This window comes from Motacilla alba, chromosome 19 (assembly GCF_015832195.1).
Source record: "Motacilla alba alba isolate MOTALB_02 chromosome 19, Motacilla_alba_V1.0_pri, whole genome shotgun sequence".
Lineage (NCBI taxonomy): Eukaryota > Metazoa > Chordata > Aves > Passeriformes > Motacillidae > Motacilla > Motacilla alba.
This window is the reverse complement of record NC_052034.1, coordinates 2,211,570-2,232,307: the sequence shown is the minus strand read 5'-3', so window position 1 is coordinate 2,232,307 and position 20,738 is coordinate 2,211,570. Positions and strand designations below refer to the sequence as shown.

Sequence of the window (20,738 nt, the reverse complement as noted above, 5' to 3'; positions counted from 1 at the left end):
TCACCCTGTCGGGCTGGGAGGACTCCGGAGCCCAGATTGACACCGGTATTCACTCTAATGTCACGGGACAGCCCGTGTGCCACGGTTCTGCACCGAGGGACCGAGGGACGCTGTGCCCGGCTGGTGAGGGGCACAGCCGAACCTCTCATCCCTTCTCCCTGCTCCCAGCAGCTCGGAGAGGAGCTCCTGCAGTCCCCGGGACAGGCGCTGCCGCAGACAAATGCTTGTCCCGGTGCCTTTTCCATCTGTGGAACAGGCCAAGCAGTGGATCCAATTATTTTTTTCCTAGCACACAAGCCACTAATCATTTATTGCATTAAACCCCCCCCTCGTCTCCACAACTTTTGTTCCAGTTTTATCCAATTAAAACTCAGGGGGAAAAAAAAAGAAAAAAAAAAAAGAAAGAAGAAGTTTCGTTTTCTCATTTTTGCAATCACAAAGACCCGATCTCAGCCCCATCGACTCGCTAATTGTAAGCACTCAAATGGTCGGGTTTAAAGTTACACTTAGCAGCTGTGAAACATTAGGGTGAAGTGATTACAACCTACTGGAGGATACCGAACATTTTTACAATATCTCAGGAGCACAAGGGAAAGACAACAGGAAATGGTGCAAACTTTCCTACCCTGCACAGCAACAAGCCAGAGCGAAGGAGTGAGAAAAGAAATGTAGAGACGTGGCGCAGACGTGGTCTGGATGCTCAAAAAGTTACTGAGGAAGCCCTGGTGAGAGCACCGTGGATTTACCCCCTGGGTGGGCGGCCAGGGAGGACGGGGAGCAGCGTCCAGGGATCTCACAGCTGCACTTTGCAGTGTGCAGGGTGGGTTTGCCAAACTCCGCTCTGGGTTCTCTGCTGAGGAAGGAGGATGGAGGTCTTGGCAGTATTTTGCCCTTGGCCGGTCCTTTGCCTCGTCCCAGCAAATATTCTGGGCCTGGGGAATGCTGCTCAGGGCAGAACAAACCGGAGTCTGTCCCCCCTCAGAGGGACAGGATTTGCCTGGGCTGGGGCTCAGCATCCCCAGCAAAGCCACCAAACCCTGAGCTCCATGTGCTCTGCAAAGCACCAGGAGACCTGATGGTCACACCCAGGTCCTGGACTGCTCCTGAGATCCGATTTCATCTGAACTCCAAGCTGTCACCATGGAAAACCACTGACTTCCCAGTCCTTCCCGAGCAGCCCAACATCCCCCTCCCATGATTTAAGCCCGCTACACGCGTGTGTGTATTACAGAAACCAGGGTAGGATAAGAAAGCAATATTTCATGTTAATTCATGAAATCTGAACTCAACTTTTAATAGAAGAGCCCCACTTTATGCCCAGAGTGATATACAGTCTGCCCTGCTTTAAATGAGACGTTTTGCCTTTTGAACTCAGCAGGAGCCCTCTGCTTACAACTACTGGAAAGAGTTTAAAAACCTGCAAGTCCCCGTGTCTCTTGGGCTCTTTGGTTTATATCATGGCACAACATTCTTGCTGGGCTGCCAGCTGCCGTGCTTGAGAACCTGGCGTGTCAGAAACTCACCTGGAGAATTTCCACCGCTCGCCCGAAATGCTGCAAAGACCACGAGCCTCTGGCTGGTTTCAAGTGGGGTTTGGATCAAGTTCCTAGACTGAAAACCTGGCTCTGTTAAAGTCAGGGGCGAACCTTCCTTAAGAGCAGCTTCTAGACTTATCAAGGAACAGAAATATTCTCTCCTGGTGCCTGAAAATGAGCTCTCATTTGGCCGCTGAGGCTGAGGAGGAGGAAGGGCAGTGTGGCATGAGACCAACCAGCACCCAGCTGAAATGGGGGCTTTTAGGGCCATGGGTGGGAGCAGGAGTGTGGTGTGAGTGAAGAACACAGTGCAGGGATGTGTTGCATCGAGTTACTAATGAATCAGATCCTACAGAGTTATTATTGAACGAAATCCTATAAAATTATCATTAAATCAGACCCTGCAGACCTTGGAGTTAATGATAATTCAGACCTCATGGAGTTATCAATGAATCAGATCCTATACAGTCATCACTGCAGCACACTCAGTTTTCTCTGGCTCACAGAAGAGCTGGAACTCAGTGGTTATTCTGCTGGGTCATCTGTGAAAGTATCAAATTAAAGTTAAATTAGCCACCTCATGGAAATGCTTATTTTTTATTTTTTTTTTAGGCTCTAGGCTTTCTTAACAGTTTGGCTACAGGGCTATCAACAGCGGAGAATTTAGGACATTCTTTTCAATGAACCAGACTGAAAATATTTTGGTACAGCCCCAGTTTGTAGGTTTTTTTTTTTTTTTTTTTGAATCTCTTCCCCCCCACTTTAAACAAAACATCCTGATTCAAAGGAGCTTCTTGCAGACTGGGAATTTCCACATGGCCATATTGCAGCACTTATAAAAAGTGATTTAATGCCTGCCAACAACAAATACATTTGCAATGACACCACTCTGTGTTATGTGCTATCCCACTCTGTGTGCTCAGCCAGAAGCAGCCAGGCTGTCCCAGGCAGGAGGGAGAAGAGCCTCCTTCCTTCCTCCACGAGAACTTTGTCCCTTTCCCTGCTGCTCCTTGGAAAGCCTGCAAGGAAACAAGCATCACGGTGACAACACAATCCCTTCTGTATGTGTTAATCTGGATTTTGTTTGAACTTTTGGAGCTGACCTTGGCTTGAACTGTGTTAAAAACCCTGACTGGTGTGGACTGACTTGACCCTGCAGTCCCATTTGTCCACGGTGCCAGTCCTGCCCTCAACCCTGTACTTCAAGCCTTTATTTTACAGACAAAAGGAACATAACATTACAGCAGATATAGCCAGCAGGCCAGAGCTGCAAGTACTTACTTAGAGGCAAAACTCTCCTCTGATTTCATCCCAAGGAAGTTATTTTTTTTGCTTGAGAAGAGACTGACTGAAAACCAAGCAAGAAGCTGAAATTATTGCTGTAAACTCTCGCTTTTTATTAGCGGTTTCCAAGGCTGAAGGAAACAAAACCTTCTGAGTGGCTGTGTTACAGTCAAAAGCAAAAAAATAAAAAGCCAAAACCAACCCAAACCAAGCCCAAGACTGAACTGGGTGTTTGGGGATGGAGTAGGAAGAGGGTGGTTGGTTCTGCATCCCTTGGTGTGGCTGGCTGGAGCTGTAAGATTTGTGGGTTTAGATAGTTTCCTCTCCCTGCCATGACTCAAACAGCTTCTATTAAAAACAAGTAGTGGGAAGGAAATTTCATAAGCTGACAGCCCCATCTCACTCTGCTTCTAGACACAAGTTGGCTGAGATGTAGGAATGTGTGTGGTTATGATGTGTGAGCCCAGAACTGTTTTATCAGCAGGGTTATGCAGTGCTAGCTCTGACTGTGCACGTTCAGAAGGGTGCAGAGGTTCAGGCTGCTCTGCAAAGCTTCTGATCCATGATCCTACAACAGGACAAATGGAAATGGGTGCCTCTGCCTCCTGCACCTGGTCCTTGTCCCACTGGAATCAGGGGGTGAAGAAGCAGGGCCCCAACCAGAGCAGGGAGCTGGGTGTTGGTTTTCAGAGGAGCCAAGTGGGTGCAAGGCACACCACCTAAAGACCTTTGTTTTAAAAAACCCGTCTGTGCACACGAGGACAAGGAAATGGGGAGGCAAAACCATGCTAGACTGGCTGCACAACAGCCACTGATGGCTTTAATTAAAGCCCTCAAGTCAGTAAACACACACAGAGTCTGGTGCAGGGAGATACACAAAGCCCACAGTCAGCCCAGTAACACTCCATGAACATTGCCATTCGAGCAGTTTCTTGTTTAACTTAGATTTATTCAATGACACATGCACTTCTGGACAGATATCTGAGTTCCAATGAACAACTTCTATAACCAAATATGAGAAATCCGTGACTGCAATTAGTCAATTAAGTACATTTCTAAAATACATGACTAGAAGAAAATCGGAGCAAGAGAGAGAATTCTTCCAAAGAACAAAAAGAAACATTTCCATTTGTAATACTCCTGGCATCGATGAGTATCAGAGGGGAAGAAGGGCAGCGAGGAGAGGCGACGAGGAAGGAAGAACATCATCAACCCTGTCCACAGAAAGTCCTCCAGTTTCCAGTCTCTCCAGTTCATCCATTAATGCTCGGCACTTTCACCAACGGCGAGAGCTCCTCTGGCTGACAGAGATTCATCTCTCAGCACGAAAAAAGCAGAGAACAGTAGTGAAACCTTGTGCTTGACCCAAGATGGCTTCGGAGTATTTCTCCTCACCCAACCTCTTCCTGAAGACAGCGAGAAAAGAAGCTGCAGAGCTATCAGGACTGAAGATGGAGCCTCTTCGTATTGCACAGGAACACAGAGTCAAGATTTCATGAGGATGCTTCAGGAAGGTTTAAGAGTCATCAATATTCATCAGGGTAACGAGAACCATCCCGGGAGCTGGCAGGTGACAGACACAGCGGGATTGATTGGGGGAGAGGCAGCTCCTTACCCCGGCTGGATGTGTCCCTGCTGGGGGGCTCTTTGGGGGAATCTCGTGGGGAACAGGCTCAGCGGCTGGCTCGTTCCCCTGGCTGGATGTGTCCCTGCCGGGCGGCTCTTTAGGGGAATCCCGTGGGGAACAGGCTCAGGGGCTGGTTCTCGTTGGTCGGCAGGGGTGACCTGTAGCCGTCGAAGTTGCGGGGGATGCTGCCGCTGGTGGAGCCCGAGCTGTTACTGAGCGTCTCTATGCTTCCCTCTCGCTGAAGCTCTGCAAGGGAGAGAGAGCAGCTCCTGGTTAGTGTTTGGGATAGAGCCCCAGAGTCGTTAGACAGATGCTTTACTGACAAATCCCTTTGTTGTTGCATTGCTCTAACATTTGCTCATCGTCCTTTCCCGGGCTGGTTTGGGAATCATCGCTCCGAGGAACGCCAGCTCCTGGTTCCACTTCTCTCCAGCTGGGCTCACAGCTGAGCCAAAGATGGAGACATTACCTGCTGCCCTTCCCTGGGGCCGAGGCTGCTGGCTCAGGACGTGACAGGGTTCCACACTGGGCTGAACTGAGCAGGGTATGAAGGGGATGGCTGCAGATGATGGAAATTCTTCCCTCCCGGCCTTGCTGGGAAGGGGCACTGGCAGAGCGTGCACCAGCAGTGCATAACCACTGCCATTCCCCACCTTGGGAACACCAGGGCTTTCCACAGCCCTTTATCCTGCCCAAATGAACGTAAATAACTCAGCTTTTTCGACTCAAAAGGAAAATGTCCCCTTTCCTCAGCCGTGCCCCAAAGCAAAGGAGAAAGCAGCCTGGCTGCGGCTCTCCCTCTCCTGGTCACACCCACCCAGCCATCTCCCCTCTCTGACCTCCAGGAGCCTCCAGTGCTCCCTAATCTCCCAACAGGAGGATTTTTGTGTGTGCAGGGTATCGTTTCCAGCCGTGGCCTCTCCGTGAGCCACTTGAACCCTGCAGTTGACTCGGTGGCCACGTGCAGCATCCCCCTGGCAGCACTCAGCGGTGGCACGCAGCAGGGACATGAGGCAGAGCCCCAGGGATGGCACAGGAACCCTCCCCCGGGGTGACAGGAGACAAGAAATACTCCGGGGAGTTGTGATGCGAGACCCTGAGCATGGCTTGGTCGGGAAGGGGTGGGGACAGGAGTTTTGGGCAAATTCCTCTGCTGCCAAGGGGGAAAGAGGACCTGGAAGGGCTGCAGGAGAGCTGGAGAAGGATTTTTTATAAGGGCACAGAGTAACAGGACAAGGAGGAATGGCTTTAAATTGGAAGAGAAGTTTAGATGGGATATTGGAAATAATTGTTCCCTGTGAGGGTGGCGAGACACCAGAACAGAGAAACTGTGGCTGCCCCATCCCTGGAAATCCTCAAGGCCAGGTTGGATGGGGCTTGAAGCAGCCTGGGATAGCGGGAGGGGTCCCTGCCCATGGTATGGGGTGGAATGAGATGAGCTTCAAGGCCCCTTCCCACCCAAACCTTTCTCTGGTTCTATGTAAGGCTTGTCTGGGGTGGAAAGGAGCCTCAGGAGCTGGAGGGGCAGTGCCTGCTCTGCTCTCTGCTAAATATTCCTGCACTTCCACTGCCTCACCTGGGATATTTAACCTCCTGCAAACACTTTGCCTGCAGTGATAAGGACAGAGCTATACACAAAGTACAGGGAACAGCAAAAAATCAGCTTTTCCCTAAAACCTAAAGCATCCCACCCCAGCATCCTCTGGCACTGCCCTGCTCCCCTCAGCCCCTGGGCACTGCAGGGCCAGCAGCCCAGCACACACCTAGCAGCGAGGGCTGTGGGATTTAATCCCTCATGCTGGAGGTAACCTGTAAGGAGATAATCTGCCCAGGATACAAGGAAAACAAATCAGCAGGAAGCTGATCACCCTGAAAGCAGTGCTGGCAATGACCTCAGCTGCATTCATCACCATTTCTTGCCAGTATCTGGTGAAGGAATGTCCATGTCTAAACCTCTTCATTTTCCTCACATCCTTACTCTCCCATGGGTCCAGGAAGTAAAAACAGTAATTTAAATCAGAAATGAGTGGCGTATCCCACACTAATACTGTGCTTATCCTGTCTGATTTGGGGCTTTCATCTCCCTCAGCACACAGCTGGCTTTGCTTAAAGGTCCCACGTCAGAGCTGGGGATGCTGGGCAGTGGTGCTGGGCTCCCCCAAACCCTGCTGTGGCTCCTCCTGGGGTGATTCCACTCTGTTTTCCACCTAAAATTGATTTCCAGGCAAAGTGTTTCCAGCAAGAGAGGGAGAGGGACAGAGAGAGGAGTTCTGTTTTGTGTGGCTCCTGTTTCTGTGCCTGGGGTTGAGCTCCTGCCTGTCCCTCAGTGCCTGCTGTGGCACCCTGTGCCCTGCCCGGCTGGGATTTGGGGGGATTTGGGTTTCCCTGGGGTCTGCAGGATTCCTGCAGCTGGCAGCTCCTGTCTCCTCTGCGGGGGCCTGCCAGGGGGTGGCACTGCAGAGACTGATGCCAGCCAGGGAAAAGGCAGGGAGCAGAAATCAGGGATGCAGAGCCGTGGGCACAGGGCCTGGACGGAGGGAGGGAGGGCGTCCTGTCCTGGCTGTGCCCCACAGCTCCGAGCTGTCCTGAGCTCCCCTTGCAGCTGCCAGGCAGGAAAACCTGACAATTCCTGATGGGGAGGGACCAAAGATGGGGGCAGGAGAGGCAGAGGCTCAGCAGGGACTGGAGGGGATTTTCCAGCCCAGCCTAGGTTAGGGGGTGTCAGGCTAAAACCTGGGGAGCTCCCGAATGCAAGCTGCCATCCCTGGGCACACATTCCCCATGGAACACGAGTCCCAGTGCTCTCACACAGCCCAGCTCTCACTCTGGAACTAATTACCCAGCCAGGCAGACGAGCAGTGTATTCTGATACCCGAGGAAGCCCTGGAAAAGTGCTTGGCTGCCACAGAGAGCTCTGCTGTGCTCAGGAAATTGGGCTCTTGCCCTCACCCTGGCTGGCTCTCCAGCACGGCTGGGTCACACGAGGGGGGCAATTAGCCATGACATGGTCACCAGGGGCCACCTGCCCACACAGCTGACCCCAGCACCACAGGCAGCACCTCTGCCTGCCTTCCCCCAAATTGCTGTTTCATTAATAAAAAGTAAATTAAAAAAAAAAATCCAGTGTACATTATCATTCTTCCTCCCAGCCCTTAGAGCAGACCGGGGCAGAGCAGAGGAACATCAATGAGATTCCCATGGGAAGCACAGACAAGACTGGGAATGGCTCCATGACATGGGGACACCCTTCCTGTTACAGAGCGAGGACAGTTTCTCAGAGATCTGGACAGACCAAGCAAGTGCAGCAGGAGCTGCAGGGTGGGGCTGCTGGGTGTCAGGAGAGACAGGTACCTAAAGCCACCCCGGGATGGGACAGCAAAAGGACCCGGAACACCTCCCAGGCTAAAAAGGCACGCCACACAACCAGTCAGACCACTGACATCCTCCGTGCTGGGAAAACACCAAAGAGGAGCGGATCCCCACGGAAAGAGGGGAGTGGGTGGCAGGAGAGCCCAGGGCAGCAGGAGCAGGGAGCAGCAGCACTCCAGGGCTGCCCGGGCAGTGATTCCCTTCACTGTGGAGTTGCGCCAGGAATGGACTTGGCCCCAGCAAGTCTGAGGGTTATTGTATCTGCATTCCCCCATGCATACACTGTCGAGATGTATTAACTTCCTTAAATGTACCAGTAAAACAACCTCTTATGATACACTTTAATGAACTTGTACAGTAGCCAACAAATTGTGCATCATATAAAACCCATTCGGCCTTATAGACTCCCTGGCTATTTTGTAATAACTGCAATTTGCTTCTGCTGAAGCAAGATAACCAGGGTTGAGAAGTCAGGCTTTGCAGAAACCTAAATATTTGATTTGGGGGGGAGTGGGTGGGAGAAGGAAGAAAGGGGCCTCTGGGAGCTATTTATGGGGTCAAAATAACATGAGACCTGCTCTTCTTGTAGCGTTTCCACCATCAAGGAAATGAAATACTGTGAGAAGACCAGCACTTGCATTATTTTGGCCCCATAAATGGCTCCCTGAGGCTTTCAGAAGCCCGTGAAAAACAAACACAAATACAAATAAATGCTAATACTGGAAATGTAAATACTAAAACCTGCCCGTGTCCCCGGAGGAAACGACTCACAAAGTCCTGCCTGCCCTAAAAAAAAAAGGAAAAAAAGTGAAGGAGCTGGAACATCTGCTGAAGCCATGAGGAGAAAGTCACTTCAGGGGAGCTGGGAACAGCCCTGCCTGCGCTTTTGACAGTAACAGTAATGGGCACCGCTGGCATCACCCAGGGTCCCAGAGAAACAGGATTTTCAGGGCACACACACATTTTCCACCGAGCTGGAGGCAGCAGCAGCAGTGAAAATCCTCGTGGCTGCTGGTGTGGGATGGCAAGTGGCCATCCTGAGTCCTTGGTCCAGGCCAGGGCAGCCATCCCCTCTCACAGCACAGGGACGCTGGGACAGCAACGGGGCATCAGAGGAGCTGGGAGCAGATGTTGGCTGCTCCCTGCCTGGCATGGCTGCCAGTGGGGCTGCCCTGCAGCGTGGGGGGTGTTCCATGAGGAACTGGCAAGGAAACCTAGCAGGAATAATTTCTTTGTGCCGATATTCCCGACTGTCACGCTGCAGCCAGTCTGCCCCTTGCTCCTCTGCCCCAGCCACGCTGCTCTCCTCAGCTGGCTGCCGAGGTGGAGGGAGGAGGAAGAGGAGGAGGAGGAAGAGGAGAAGGAGCTGCTCTGGGGACAGCCTGGGGTCTGCAGGCCGGGGAGAGCGGTGCCGCTCGAGGTCCAGCTGCACCCTCCGCTCCAGAAAGCTCCAGCAACTGTCAAAGGACCCCATCAAATCCAAGGTACAAAGCCCTGCCAAGCCTAAATGTGAAACCATTTTATAGGGCACATTAATTCAATGCCTGGAGAAAATCTATATAGCCCTCTTTTGCCCGGAACACTCATAAATTATGCTGCCTTTCTTAGCCGTGCTCTCCTGTAGTGGTCCACTCGAAGCCCTGGTATCTCCTTTATGTCCACTCAAAAATCTCCTCTCCAGTGCATTATTATTTCTTCTAATGGTTTTTCCTTTCTCTCTGTTTGCCTTCCCCTCTTTAAGCACAGTTTCAAAACCTCCCAAATCATTTGCTGGAAGAGCTGACCCTTTCCTCTTACCTACGGAGGGGCTGCCCGGGATAAGTGATACAATGACAGCAGCCTGATGTGTCAGGGCAGCGGGGAAGCGGCAGCAACTCTGAATACAAGAATTATTCTTCATCATCTCAAACTGTCACAACACATTACCCTCAAAGCTGCAGCTCGCTGAAGGAGTGACCCTGCACTGAATGGGAGAGTGCTCGGGGAAAGAACTAATTGTAGCCTCTTTTCACACGTCAGTCACTTTTCACAGCACCAAGCCTTTCAAGCTCAACTAATGTCAAGTTCCCTTTTCCTTTTGCTGGGCTGAGTATTTCTGATTTTTAAGGATGGCATTTTTTAAAGGAACAAGGTCTCTGGCGAGGGATGAGGCCAGGGAGGGGAGGGAAGGAAGCGTCGGAGTGAGCACGCATCAGAAAGTCTATCAGCCGCCCCAAGACTCGTTAGGAATTAGACAATTAACAAGTAGGAATGCAGGAAGTGGGGTAATGGCCAGCAGAGCTCGAATCTCCTCGATTTCATTTCTGTCATTCACAGCAATTATTCTGGAGAACTTTTCAGGCTCTGCCGTGCACCAAGGAGGCCACGAAGGCGGGAATGTGCTCGGCCCCTTCCCGAAATGAGGATGAGGGACAGGAATTTTCCAGGGCTGGGGGAGAGACACAAGGTGCTGCTCACCAAACCCACCTCTCCCCGTCCACGGGGGCTTCTGAATAAACAGCTAAAAGGCAAAAATTCAAGCCTCTTTTTGAAATCAGACAATTCCCTCTCCTTCTGGAGGAGATTCCCCGTGGAGGAGCTCTGGGAATGCCGGCCTGGTCCAGGATCTGGGGCAGGCACACATAAGGGCCCTTCATAGCTCCTTGTCTCTGACTGAAATCCTGACAGATTCTGTGGCAAGGACTGTTTTTTCACCCTTACATTTACACAATGCCCATCATAGGGGACTTGCAGAACTGACTGGGGCTTCCCGAGTGTTATTTATTAACTGTAATGAATAATAATTATGGAGCTTCTGCCATCTGGATTCTCACTCAAAAGGGCCCTATTTAAAGGCAACGCTAAAAGGCAATTTGTATTAACACAATGGAAGTCTTGAGGATCTCTTAAACTGTTTGTAATTTACACAACGCTCCCCAGTGAATGGGTGAGTTAAACATTTTAATTTCCCTGATTGCTGCTGAAGGGAGCGGGGTGTGCTCCCCCCAGGAGCTCCCACCGGCACTTGGACACGGAAGGCTCCATCTTTCAGGATTCAGACAACATCCCAAACTCTGCTGGGTGCTTCTGGCACCGTTTCTGCAGGAAACATTCACTCCGAGCATCATCACTGTGCCCAGGGCAGCTGGAGCTGCTGCTGGGACACACAGGGTGGAGAAGAGCTCAAGAGCTGATGCGAGGTGGGAAACCACACTGGGATGAGGAAATATCAGAGCACTGGGGAATTACATCAATTACGTTGCTGCTGCTGCACTTGGAGGTTTTTCTTGAGTATTTCCCTTTTTTTATTTATTTTATGAAATGCAATTATGCTAACGAGGGAGCTCTAATTATAATCCATCTCCAGCACCCTTGGCTGCTGCTCGGAGCGAGGGGCTCCAGCCCTGCTGGCAGCTCTGGGGATCTGCTGGCAGGGAGGGCACAGGGGGGCACTGCACCCCCAGGGGAACCTGTGCTTTTGGGGGATTTGGATGAACAAAAATCCTTAATATTCAACTGCAGTGAAACGAAAGCACTGAGTCCTCATTAAAAATCTCAATTTTTCCAAGTTGGTTTCGATTTGAGATGGCTGAAATTCCTGGGCAAATGTGTGTTGCTCCTTTCCAGAGGGAGCACAGGCAAAAAGTCAGTTCCCAGCTTTATATATTGCTATGATTACAATTTCAGCTGATTATGATAATGCTGAAAAGTCAGTTAAAGCTGCTCTCTGCCCCAAGCCTTGTTCACCTGCACTCAGCACAGTGGGACTGCCTTCCTGCCACGCTCTGGGTGTCTGCCCGACACACCTGCTCCTCAGAAATGTTTCTTTTTCCTTTTTTATAAACTCAGCAGTTTCACGAAAGAGATTTTAAACTCTTTTCAAATGAGGAAATAAAAACAAAAAACAACCAAACCATGGCATCTGAGCATTGAAAATCAATTCCTGTGTTAAAACTGTCTCGTCCTGTCACAACCTGAAAGATGTTGAGATGCCACACAAGCACCTCCATTAAATTTGCAAGTAAAGAAGACTGGGAAACACTGCCTGAGCAACTTCTGTGAAATCAGGATTCAGTGGCCTATGTAAAATATTAGTTGCTGTCAAAGTGCCTTACAATAACTCCAGTGCTGAATCCACACAGAGCTGGCTCACGCCATGCACTTGCAGATGAAACCTGGCATCCTGGAACAAAGGTGGCAGGATCCAGCAAGGTGCAGGAGGAAGGAGTGATCCAGGGGAATGGAGACAGAGCCTCGTGAACATCAGAGTCCCTCTGAGACCCCAAATCTCGTTTCTGGTGCCTGATTTCACTGCAGGGATGCCAAACAATTTAACACTTGCAAAACGGGGAGGACACCTGAGCGTACAGGAATGTCTGGGTCTGCTTCAGGCACAAAGAGATGGGTGAGAAAAGGACAAAACATCTTCCTGCATGAACTTCTAAACAGGTTGTTCACTTCTTTAAAAAGAGCACCCAGAAAGCTCCACATGACTCAAGCCCATGGAGTAGGAGACCCAAGACTCTGGCATCTGGCCAGACTTGACTCTGAGCATTTTATGGAAGGTTAAAAGTGCACCAGATAAAGGATTGGTATTTAGAGGGACACTATTCTTCAAGATAGGCACTTTCACAATGACTTCCAGTGCTTTTAAAAAATAATCTCAAGTTTCCTAGAGCTGTATGTTTTTGTAAAGAGGTTTAGGATGTTTTCCTACATAAATGGCTCTTCAGAAGGATGAGTTGCCCATTTCAGCCAGCATGTGAAATCTCAAAAGCTATGACAGCCAAATAGAAAACAATTTCTGTAAGCCCATCACATCCTGCAAGCCCACAGCTCCTTGTGCAAGATTTACAGATGAGGTTTTTGAATGAATATACAGCAGTGCTTGGTTCTAAAGGAATTCTCTCTTACCCCATCCTGAAAGTTTCACTGTGCTGCTACTCCAAATTCCTGTAAGATATCCTATGTGGAATACATGATTTCCTGTGCCAGCCAGCAAGTGTGGACAAGTTTTTAATGCATTTAGGCAGAACTATCTTGCATCTTTGGTTACGCAAGCAGCACATCTGTGTATATCAGACCAAAAGCATTTGCAGAGAAAACACTGTATTAAAATTCCTGGGTTTGGTCTCTCCTTCCCAGGGTTATGGGAGTGCCTTGGATTGCTCAACACTGACCCCTCTGTCGGCCTCTACTCCACGAAGGAAATTACAAATCCCAAGTAAAATGCATGTTTATGACACCTACCACGTCCTGCACCCACTGAACTCTGGGGATATTGCTCAGAAATGCTGCAGGCAGTGCTCCTGCTCCTGGAACATCTCCTCTCCAGAGCAGGTGTGGATCTGAGCATCCCCCTTCCCTCCAGAGCTGGAGCCACTCGAGCCTCAGGACACGGATTGTGTCCCAGAGGTAAAGACAGGGATGGGATGGCCAGGAGCCCTCAGGGAGTGCTGGGGGTCCCTCCTCCTCCTCTTCCTCCTCCCTGGGCTCAGCCAAACAGTTCCAGCAAAAAGCTGGGTAAGGAAAAGCTGCCTGAAGGTTCAAAGCCACAGACCTGGTGATGACCTCGGGGTCTGAGCAGTGGCTGCTGACACTCTGCATGAGAGTTTCACACCTGATCCTCCAAATTTCAGTTCCTTTCCCATCTAAGACCTAATTCTCTCCTCTCTGTGATGCCACCTCAGCAACTGGCCTCTTTAAAGGCAGGAAGAGAGCCCTGGGGTGGACTCAGTGCTCAGAGTGCCTCTGTGCATCTCCCACATGTGCTCTCTGTGCTCTGACACACATGCACTGAGCTGATTTCAAAAGTATAAGATTACAAAGCAAAGCCATTCTGGCACAACTTCTAGTGCTTCTGACACAAAGTGGCCTTTTGGGCCAGTGAGAGGCTCTGGGCTGCTCCCCTGGTGCAGATTGATGCTGAGGAGGAAGCTAGACCAGACTGGAATTTGGGTTTGATTCAAAGGAAAAGTTAAAAAGTTTTGGGGGGGGAGCAGATGCTCAGCTGGTCCAAATCAGCAGAGTTTTGTTGAAGCTCACGAAATGATGTCACCACAGCCTCAGCCCCGGCTGCTCATCTAAACAGTTCAAGGCTCTTTCTTGAGCTGGGAGAGCTCAGGTGGAGTTCAGGACCAGCCTCCTCCTCCCACTTCCCTGGCAGCAGCTCGGTGTCACTGAGGAGCTCCAAACCCATCCAAACCAGCCCAGCTCTGAATGCAATTTATTTAGTCTATTCACTCAATTTTAAAAAAAGATGATGTTGACATGGCTGCTTCAAGCAGACCAGCTTTGTAAACACAGCCCTAATTTTACAAAGCACTCAGAGCTTGCAGCCATTCCCTTAAAATCACAGCTCCACCTTGACTGAGTGCTAACCCAGCCTGGAAAAACACCAGCCCAGTTTTGTGGGCTCTCTCTCTTGCAGGGCTGCTTGGGGCTCTCAATCTTATCTATCTATCTATCTATCTATCTATCTAAAATTATATGTATATATTAAAATATTTATATTAAAATATATAAATATATAAAATTACATATATACATAAAATAAAATAATATATATATATAATCTCTCTTATTTACATAGCTCCAAATTCTGATCTTAGACATAAATATGAAAGAGCCTTGATAAAAATGGCATTCAAAGCTTAATTTGCCCCTTTGTTAACAGAGCTGTTGAACAGCAATTCACATTTGTGCTCCTGAAGCCAGAAGGCAGCTGGAAATAGTAAATTCAACGTTTTTGCTTTTTGAAAGTCATATTTTAAAAATTGTTCCAAGCATTGATTCTATTACACTCCATCTTTGTAGCTGCACTCTTACAAATGTGTGGATGAGCTGCAGCTGGTGGAGGAGCTGGTGGAAGGTAACTGTGTGAAATCTGAAAGACCTAATGGCAAACCAAGGCATTCCTCTGCTCACATCCCCCAGAAAAAGCAATTTAAATCATGATTCTGCCTTGTATTTAGGCACCTGGCAGTGAAGCTCACATAACTGCTCCTGCTCACCTTTGGGTGGGTGACCAGCCACATTTCCAACAGATTAACCAAAGAGACAACACAGTCCTGGCATGATCTAATAAAAAGACTTTTTCCCAGAGGGTGTGGATAAAAGTAGCCCTGAGTGGAGGACAAAAAGCACCCCAAATTTCACATTAGGGATCCGTCCCTGCACAATTCACCTCCCACTGCTGCCCCTATGGCTGCAGGTGAGGGAAGAAGGCTGCAAGGTTGATTTGTCTCTTGATTTCTGCTTCCAAATGTCATTTCTACCTGACGAGGTGGGAGCACCCAGCAGGAATAGCTGTGGCATGGGGGAATAGATGGGAGAAGCCATCCACGGGAGTGCTGTGCTCTGCCTGAGGAGAATTCCAGCACAGCAACATGTCCAAGCATCCTCCACAACACGGGGCAGTGGAATCTTTTTAGGAAAATGTCACCATTTCCACGCCACCCACCCCAAGCAGGGCTCTCCATCCCCAGCCCCTCTGGCTCCTGGATCCCCTGTTACGCCACTGAGCTGGAGCAGAAGCAGCAGGGCAGGTCCTGCCTGCAGCCTTCCCACAAAAAACATCCTTGGAAAGGGTCAGAGAAGCGATACTGACCCTTTGTCTTTCACAACACCATCAAGTTTTGTTGTAAACACAGAGTTCACGGGTTGGGCACTTACTGAGAAAGTCACTGACCAAGGGAACAACAAATAAATATCCCAAAGAAGTAAATAAACAGATAAAAGAAGATGGTGTTTCAGCTGTGGGGGTCTTTTTGGAAAATGATATGAAAGGGGTCACACAGAAAAGGCAGCAGGCAGTTCATGTCCTGAGGTGGGCTCAGGGAGGTGACACGCCCCCAGCCAGCATCAGCAGCTCCCAAATTCAGGATCTTGCCACAACAGCAGATAGCTGCTCCTAAAATTCACCCCCTGCCTGCATGGAAAGCTAATTCCCCCTCCCCAGGATGCAGGACAGATGGAAGGGAAGCTGCTCCTGCCTGTGGTGGGAAATGCCTTGGAAGGGTCTGAGGAGCAAAGCCAGAGAGCACCAAGTGCTGCCCCTCAGTGAAAGGACAGCACTGAAAAGCAGAATAGAAGCAACACGAGTGGGGGAAAAGCTATTTACTATTTTAGCACTTTTTACTCTTTTTATAAGCTACCTCACGTGTTCCCAAGCATAAAACCACCAGTGATGTCATTTCAGAGGGCACCAGCAGAAACACAGAAAAAAGCAGCTGCTTTATGATTTTTCTGTCTTTGTGTTTTGCCTCAACATCTTTTTTCACCCTCTGTGAATGCACAACTTTCCCACAGCTCCATTTTTACTGAAAGAATCTCCCTTTTGGAGGCTCAGCTACCTGCACGAACATCTGCAGGGGGCTGAACACATTCCCCTTTTATGGGGAAGCTTCAAACAGGGTTTCTTCATTTTCAAAATGCTTCCAACCAATTTGTCATTTTCCTTCCTCTTGGTTATTTTTTTTCTCAGTGGATGGTGCACACAATATTGAGCAATAACAACCAGAGGAGGATGAAAAGTGCAGCTTGAGAAGAGAGCTCAGGATATGATTCCTCCTCACCGGATGCCTGGAAGATGTCACTGAAATTCTCTCTCCCTTAGTGCAACCCGTGTGGAGCCAATATGAACTCCCAGCAAAGTGCTTAAAACCCCATTATTTATAATAACTGTTAAATGATGAGACATTGTTTACCCAGATTGGAAGATAAATTCTCACTTACAGAATGCTTGCCTGACCGTCCTGAACGTCATCTGGTTTTTATTTAAATGCAAAATGAAATTAGGCTCCCAATAACACAGCAGAAGAATTCAATAAGATGGGGCTTTTCACTTACAGTTTAATATTAACATTTTCCCATAAATGTTAATGAATAAAAGTCTACTGTTTTATATATTATCCATGGTGGGGAGACAGCAGGCTAGGAATGGAAGGAAAGCTAATCTTTTCATACCACAAATTAGGATATATACTTCAAGGAGGACTAAGTGTTCCCAGCATTGCCAGGGACCTGGCCACAACCCTCCTTCCTCCGGGGGCAGCCACCAGAGCTGATCCCATAGGGATGCTCCAGGGAGTCTCCACTGATCACTGAGATCCCCCCCCAAAGAAATCCCTTGGGCTTTGTTTCTCATTTTCCCTGGCCCTCTCTTTCTGCCTGCCCATATCCCCTGGGGCACGCTGTGAACATCAAACATCCAACGCCACCACTGCCCAGCAAGTCCTGATGCTCTCAGACTCCAGCACGGAGAACAGGGCAGGATTACTGGGAAAATCAGGTGACTCTTGGTGTGGTATTCTGTTAGAGAAAGGTGCAGGGTGATGGGAGGTGAGGGCACAGCTGCAGGCCACAACACAGTGACAGGAATGACCCAGCATGCCAAGGGAGAAGCACCTGGAGCTGGCAGAGGTGGCACTTTGGAGCTCCCCAAAGGAGCTGTGCCTGCTGTGCCAAAGCACCAGGAGCAGATCTTGTGCTGGAAGAGGGGCTGAGGGAACTGGAGGCTGCAGGGCCACAGGGTTGGCTCACACTGCAACGTTTGCATTGCCTTGGCTCCTGACTTCCCATTTACTGCAGAGGGTTTGCTGTGTTAATGTGCATCTTGCTGTTTGGTGGCTCATACTTCATCCTACCTCTCTAATAAGTGTTCATTTAACAGTTTGACTGCTTAACAATTTATTGCACAAATGGGTTTCCATTCCACAGCCTCCTCTCCCATCTCCCCTGGAGAGGGCAATGCAATGTTTATGAGAGCTCTGTGATGGGCTGTGCTGCACATCCCAAAAATCAGCAAATACTCAACGGCTCTCTGGGGCTGCTGGGCTTGGGAGGAGGGACAGGAACTGTCTTGTCTTTATTCTGCCACCACCTCAGCAGCTGCAAGAGGTTTTGGCTCACAAAACAGCTGTAAAAATACCAGTCCTGGTTCAAATGCTGGGACCCGAGGGCTCTTATACTTACTGAGAGAGATATGCTTGCCATAAGTCATATCCTACACAAAAACACCATAGAAAGACTCCTAAAAGGAATGACAAGGTAATTATAGGAATTACAGACGGAAAAATCCCGTTGTCTCCTGCCCCCTTCCCAGTGTGGGACCGCTCGGTGTGGGGCAGAATTCAGGCCTCAGACTTTTAAAGGGAAGATTTAATAAACACTGAGAAATATTTCTAAATATTTAGAAAACCCAAAATAACAGATTTCCAAGCCAAGCTGTGCAAACAGAAAATGAATTTAGAAAACTTGTGAAAAACCCAACAGCTTTTGCGTGCACCAAAACATATTTGGGTAGCAGGAATCACCTCGTGGGCAGGATGCTGCAAGCAGAGCTGGGAGGATGCTCAGCCCTGGTGGAATACCTACCATGGCTCTCCTCTTGCTGCCCCTGGAACCACCAGCAGAAGCCTCAGGGATGCAAAAAAGCTTCATGCTTTAGGAAGGACTCAGCAGACAATTAAATGTGAGCAAAGGCAAGCTAGAGAGGACAGAGCTTTGAATTTTCCTGTGAAATTCTGGAGTGCTGCAGTTAATTTGCTTAATCATTAGGAGGAAAAACCACAACCCCAAGCAAACAAAAAACCCAACACAGCAGCAAATCTCCAAGGCAAAAAGGGAACTGTGTCTCTGTTCACTGCTTTTGAGACAAAGCACTGGAAGAAAAATGTCCAGTTCCAATAATGTCATAACCTGATTACAGCCTGACCAGAAGAGCTAAAACACTTGCAGAACAATGAGTAAGAAATTAAGTTTTAAATTGAGTCCTGGCCCTATCTTGTGTCACTTCTTTATATTCCAGTGGAAAGGACACTGCTGAGCTCATTTCTTATGGAGCAGAGTGAGATGCCTGGATGCAGACACCATTTAGTCATCTCCTATATGTTCCTCCCCATTTCTTTCTCCGGGAGGAATGACAAATCCAGGAATGTGACTGCACTTTGTTTTATTATGATATTGATTCTTCCTGCCGAGGGGAAAGTGCATTTATCCCCCAGGTCTGTGTGCTGGCAGGGAAGGGTTAACAAAATGTTTATCACAAAGCTGGCTTCAGAGTTGAAAGTAATGTGATCAGTAATGAATTTTGTGTTACATTAGGTTGTATAAATGGACAGACAAGCGCAGACAACAAGTGGCCAGGAGTCGGGGCTAATCTAATGATGTAAAAATAGAGACAGCACCAATTATACTTGGGGCCAGCTCAGAGCTCCTGCAGGGACTGCAAATGAATAGGTACAAATCAAATTACTGACTAATAGACGCACTACAAGAGAGGGCAGTCAATGCTAAATACATTAGGGCCTTGTGACCTCTCTGCTCTGAACAGCAGAATCCTAAATTTGACTTAAAAAAAAAAAATCAAAGAAACTCTTGTTCATTTAAGGAGAGCAACAGAACAATGTTATTTGTGAAATGACTTGAGACACTTTGATATTTTTTGGTTTGTCCCCCTATGGCCACGTTAGGTATGTGGCCCTTGGAAAGCTGAGAGAGGGTTTGCTTTTAGAACAAGGGAAAATACTCTTTGTGCAAAAGTTAAGACCTGATAGCAATACAGTTATGTTACATACCAAAACATTTCAAAGCCATGTGCCTCTTTGTGGTGATGTTTTTTACTGCTACTTCACCGGCTGTGTCTGTATCAAAAATAAAATATTTCTTAAATAAAAAAGGCCTTGATTTAATAAGAAGAAAAAGAAAAGGAATCTCCCCACACCACAGTTGATAATAAGCAAATGCAGCTGATCAAGATTGTTATCAAATGGCAGAAAGTCAGAGCGGTCTTGTGGCATCAGTGCTCCCTTAGAATTTTTCTACAAACAGCAATGAACCTGAACTCACATCAGAAATATTCATGGGATCAGCATTCACACCCCCTCCCCCTTAAATAATGTATGACCTGGAAGAAATTCCAGTAAAACCTCCCAGGGCTGGTGGCAAGATTGGATTTGGAGACATGGAAAATGACTGGGAAATTAAAAATGCCCTTGTTGGGCCTGCCCAGGGCTGTGGGATGGGGCTGCTCAGGGACACCCTTGGACAGGAGAGAGCAAAAAACCCACACTCAAGTGCCTGAAATCCCAAAATGTGTGCAAGGCCAATGCTCCTCTCATCCAGCACTTCCAAAATGGTGGCTCCTAAGGAGCCTGAATTTTCCTTTCTTTTCAACCAGGCCCATCCAAATCAACCTTTTGCAGGAAGAACTGCACGGAGCTCCCAGACTTATTGGAGGGGGTAATTTAATCTCTGACCCTGGGATGAATATTCTGAAAGTTCAAAGGCTGCTTTTAGCATCGATGTCATTTGATCCACCAGCGGGTTTGCTGCCCAAGCTGGTTTTGCACTGAACCTATGCAGAAATCTCCTGGCAGAAATGCTCTTCAGGGGGAAAATAATTTGCTCTGTGTATCTACAGCCCATGTCTGAGTGAGGATAAAACACAGGTGAGGAGAGAGAAGGGGAAAACTGTCCTAGAAAAAATTAAAGAGGAAAGAAGGAAGAAAGGAAAGAAGGGAGGGAAGGCAGGAGAGAGGGAGGGGAAGGTACCACTGAAAGCTCTAACTCTATAAAGGGCTAATCCTACTCCTGAAACTAAATGTACACGTACATCAATGTCCATGTGGCTGCTGATCTTTGAATAAAGCTTGTGAGCACAAAGATTTTCTTCTCTGGAAAAAACCCCAGGAAGGATGGTCCTTGAACAGGAGCCACCTTGCTCTCCTCCCTTTGCTTCCCACCTCAGCCAGGCACTCCAGGAAATGTGTGACTTCCCTTTTCCAGCCCCCAAATCTCACAGGAAGGTTCCAAAACCATCCCTCTGCAAAGCTCAAAGGTGTCCAGAGCCAAGTTAGGCTCAGGCTTTGGGCTTTGGCTGGGGAGCAGGACCCAAAGTGCCTGAGCTCCAATCCTGGGTTTCCTACAGGCCATTCCCTAGC

At 48.6% G+C, this 20,738-nt stretch overlaps 1 protein-coding gene across 10 annotated transcripts in view; it reads right to left on the bottom strand.

Moving 5' to 3' along the window:
* Positions 1–3,747: 3,747 nt before the first annotated feature.
* BCAS3 (BCAS3 microtubule associated cell migration factor) overlaps positions 3,748–20,738 on the bottom strand; it is a 297,010-nt gene continuing 280,019 nt past the window's right edge. For 5 of the 10 annotated variants that reach the window (XM_038157814.1, XM_038157812.1, XM_038157813.1 and 2 more), the window contains one exon: positions 3,748–4,692. In XM_038157814.1, the coding sequence (XP_038013742.1) occupies positions 4,669–4,692 (24 nt within the window). In that variant the 3' untranslated portion in view covers positions 3,748–4,668. Of the gene's footprint in view, positions 4,693–19,373; positions 19,440–20,738 lie in introns of all 10 variants that reach the window. The other 5 variants (XM_038157808.1, XM_038157809.1, XM_038157802.1 and 2 more) reach the window with 2 other exon arrangements.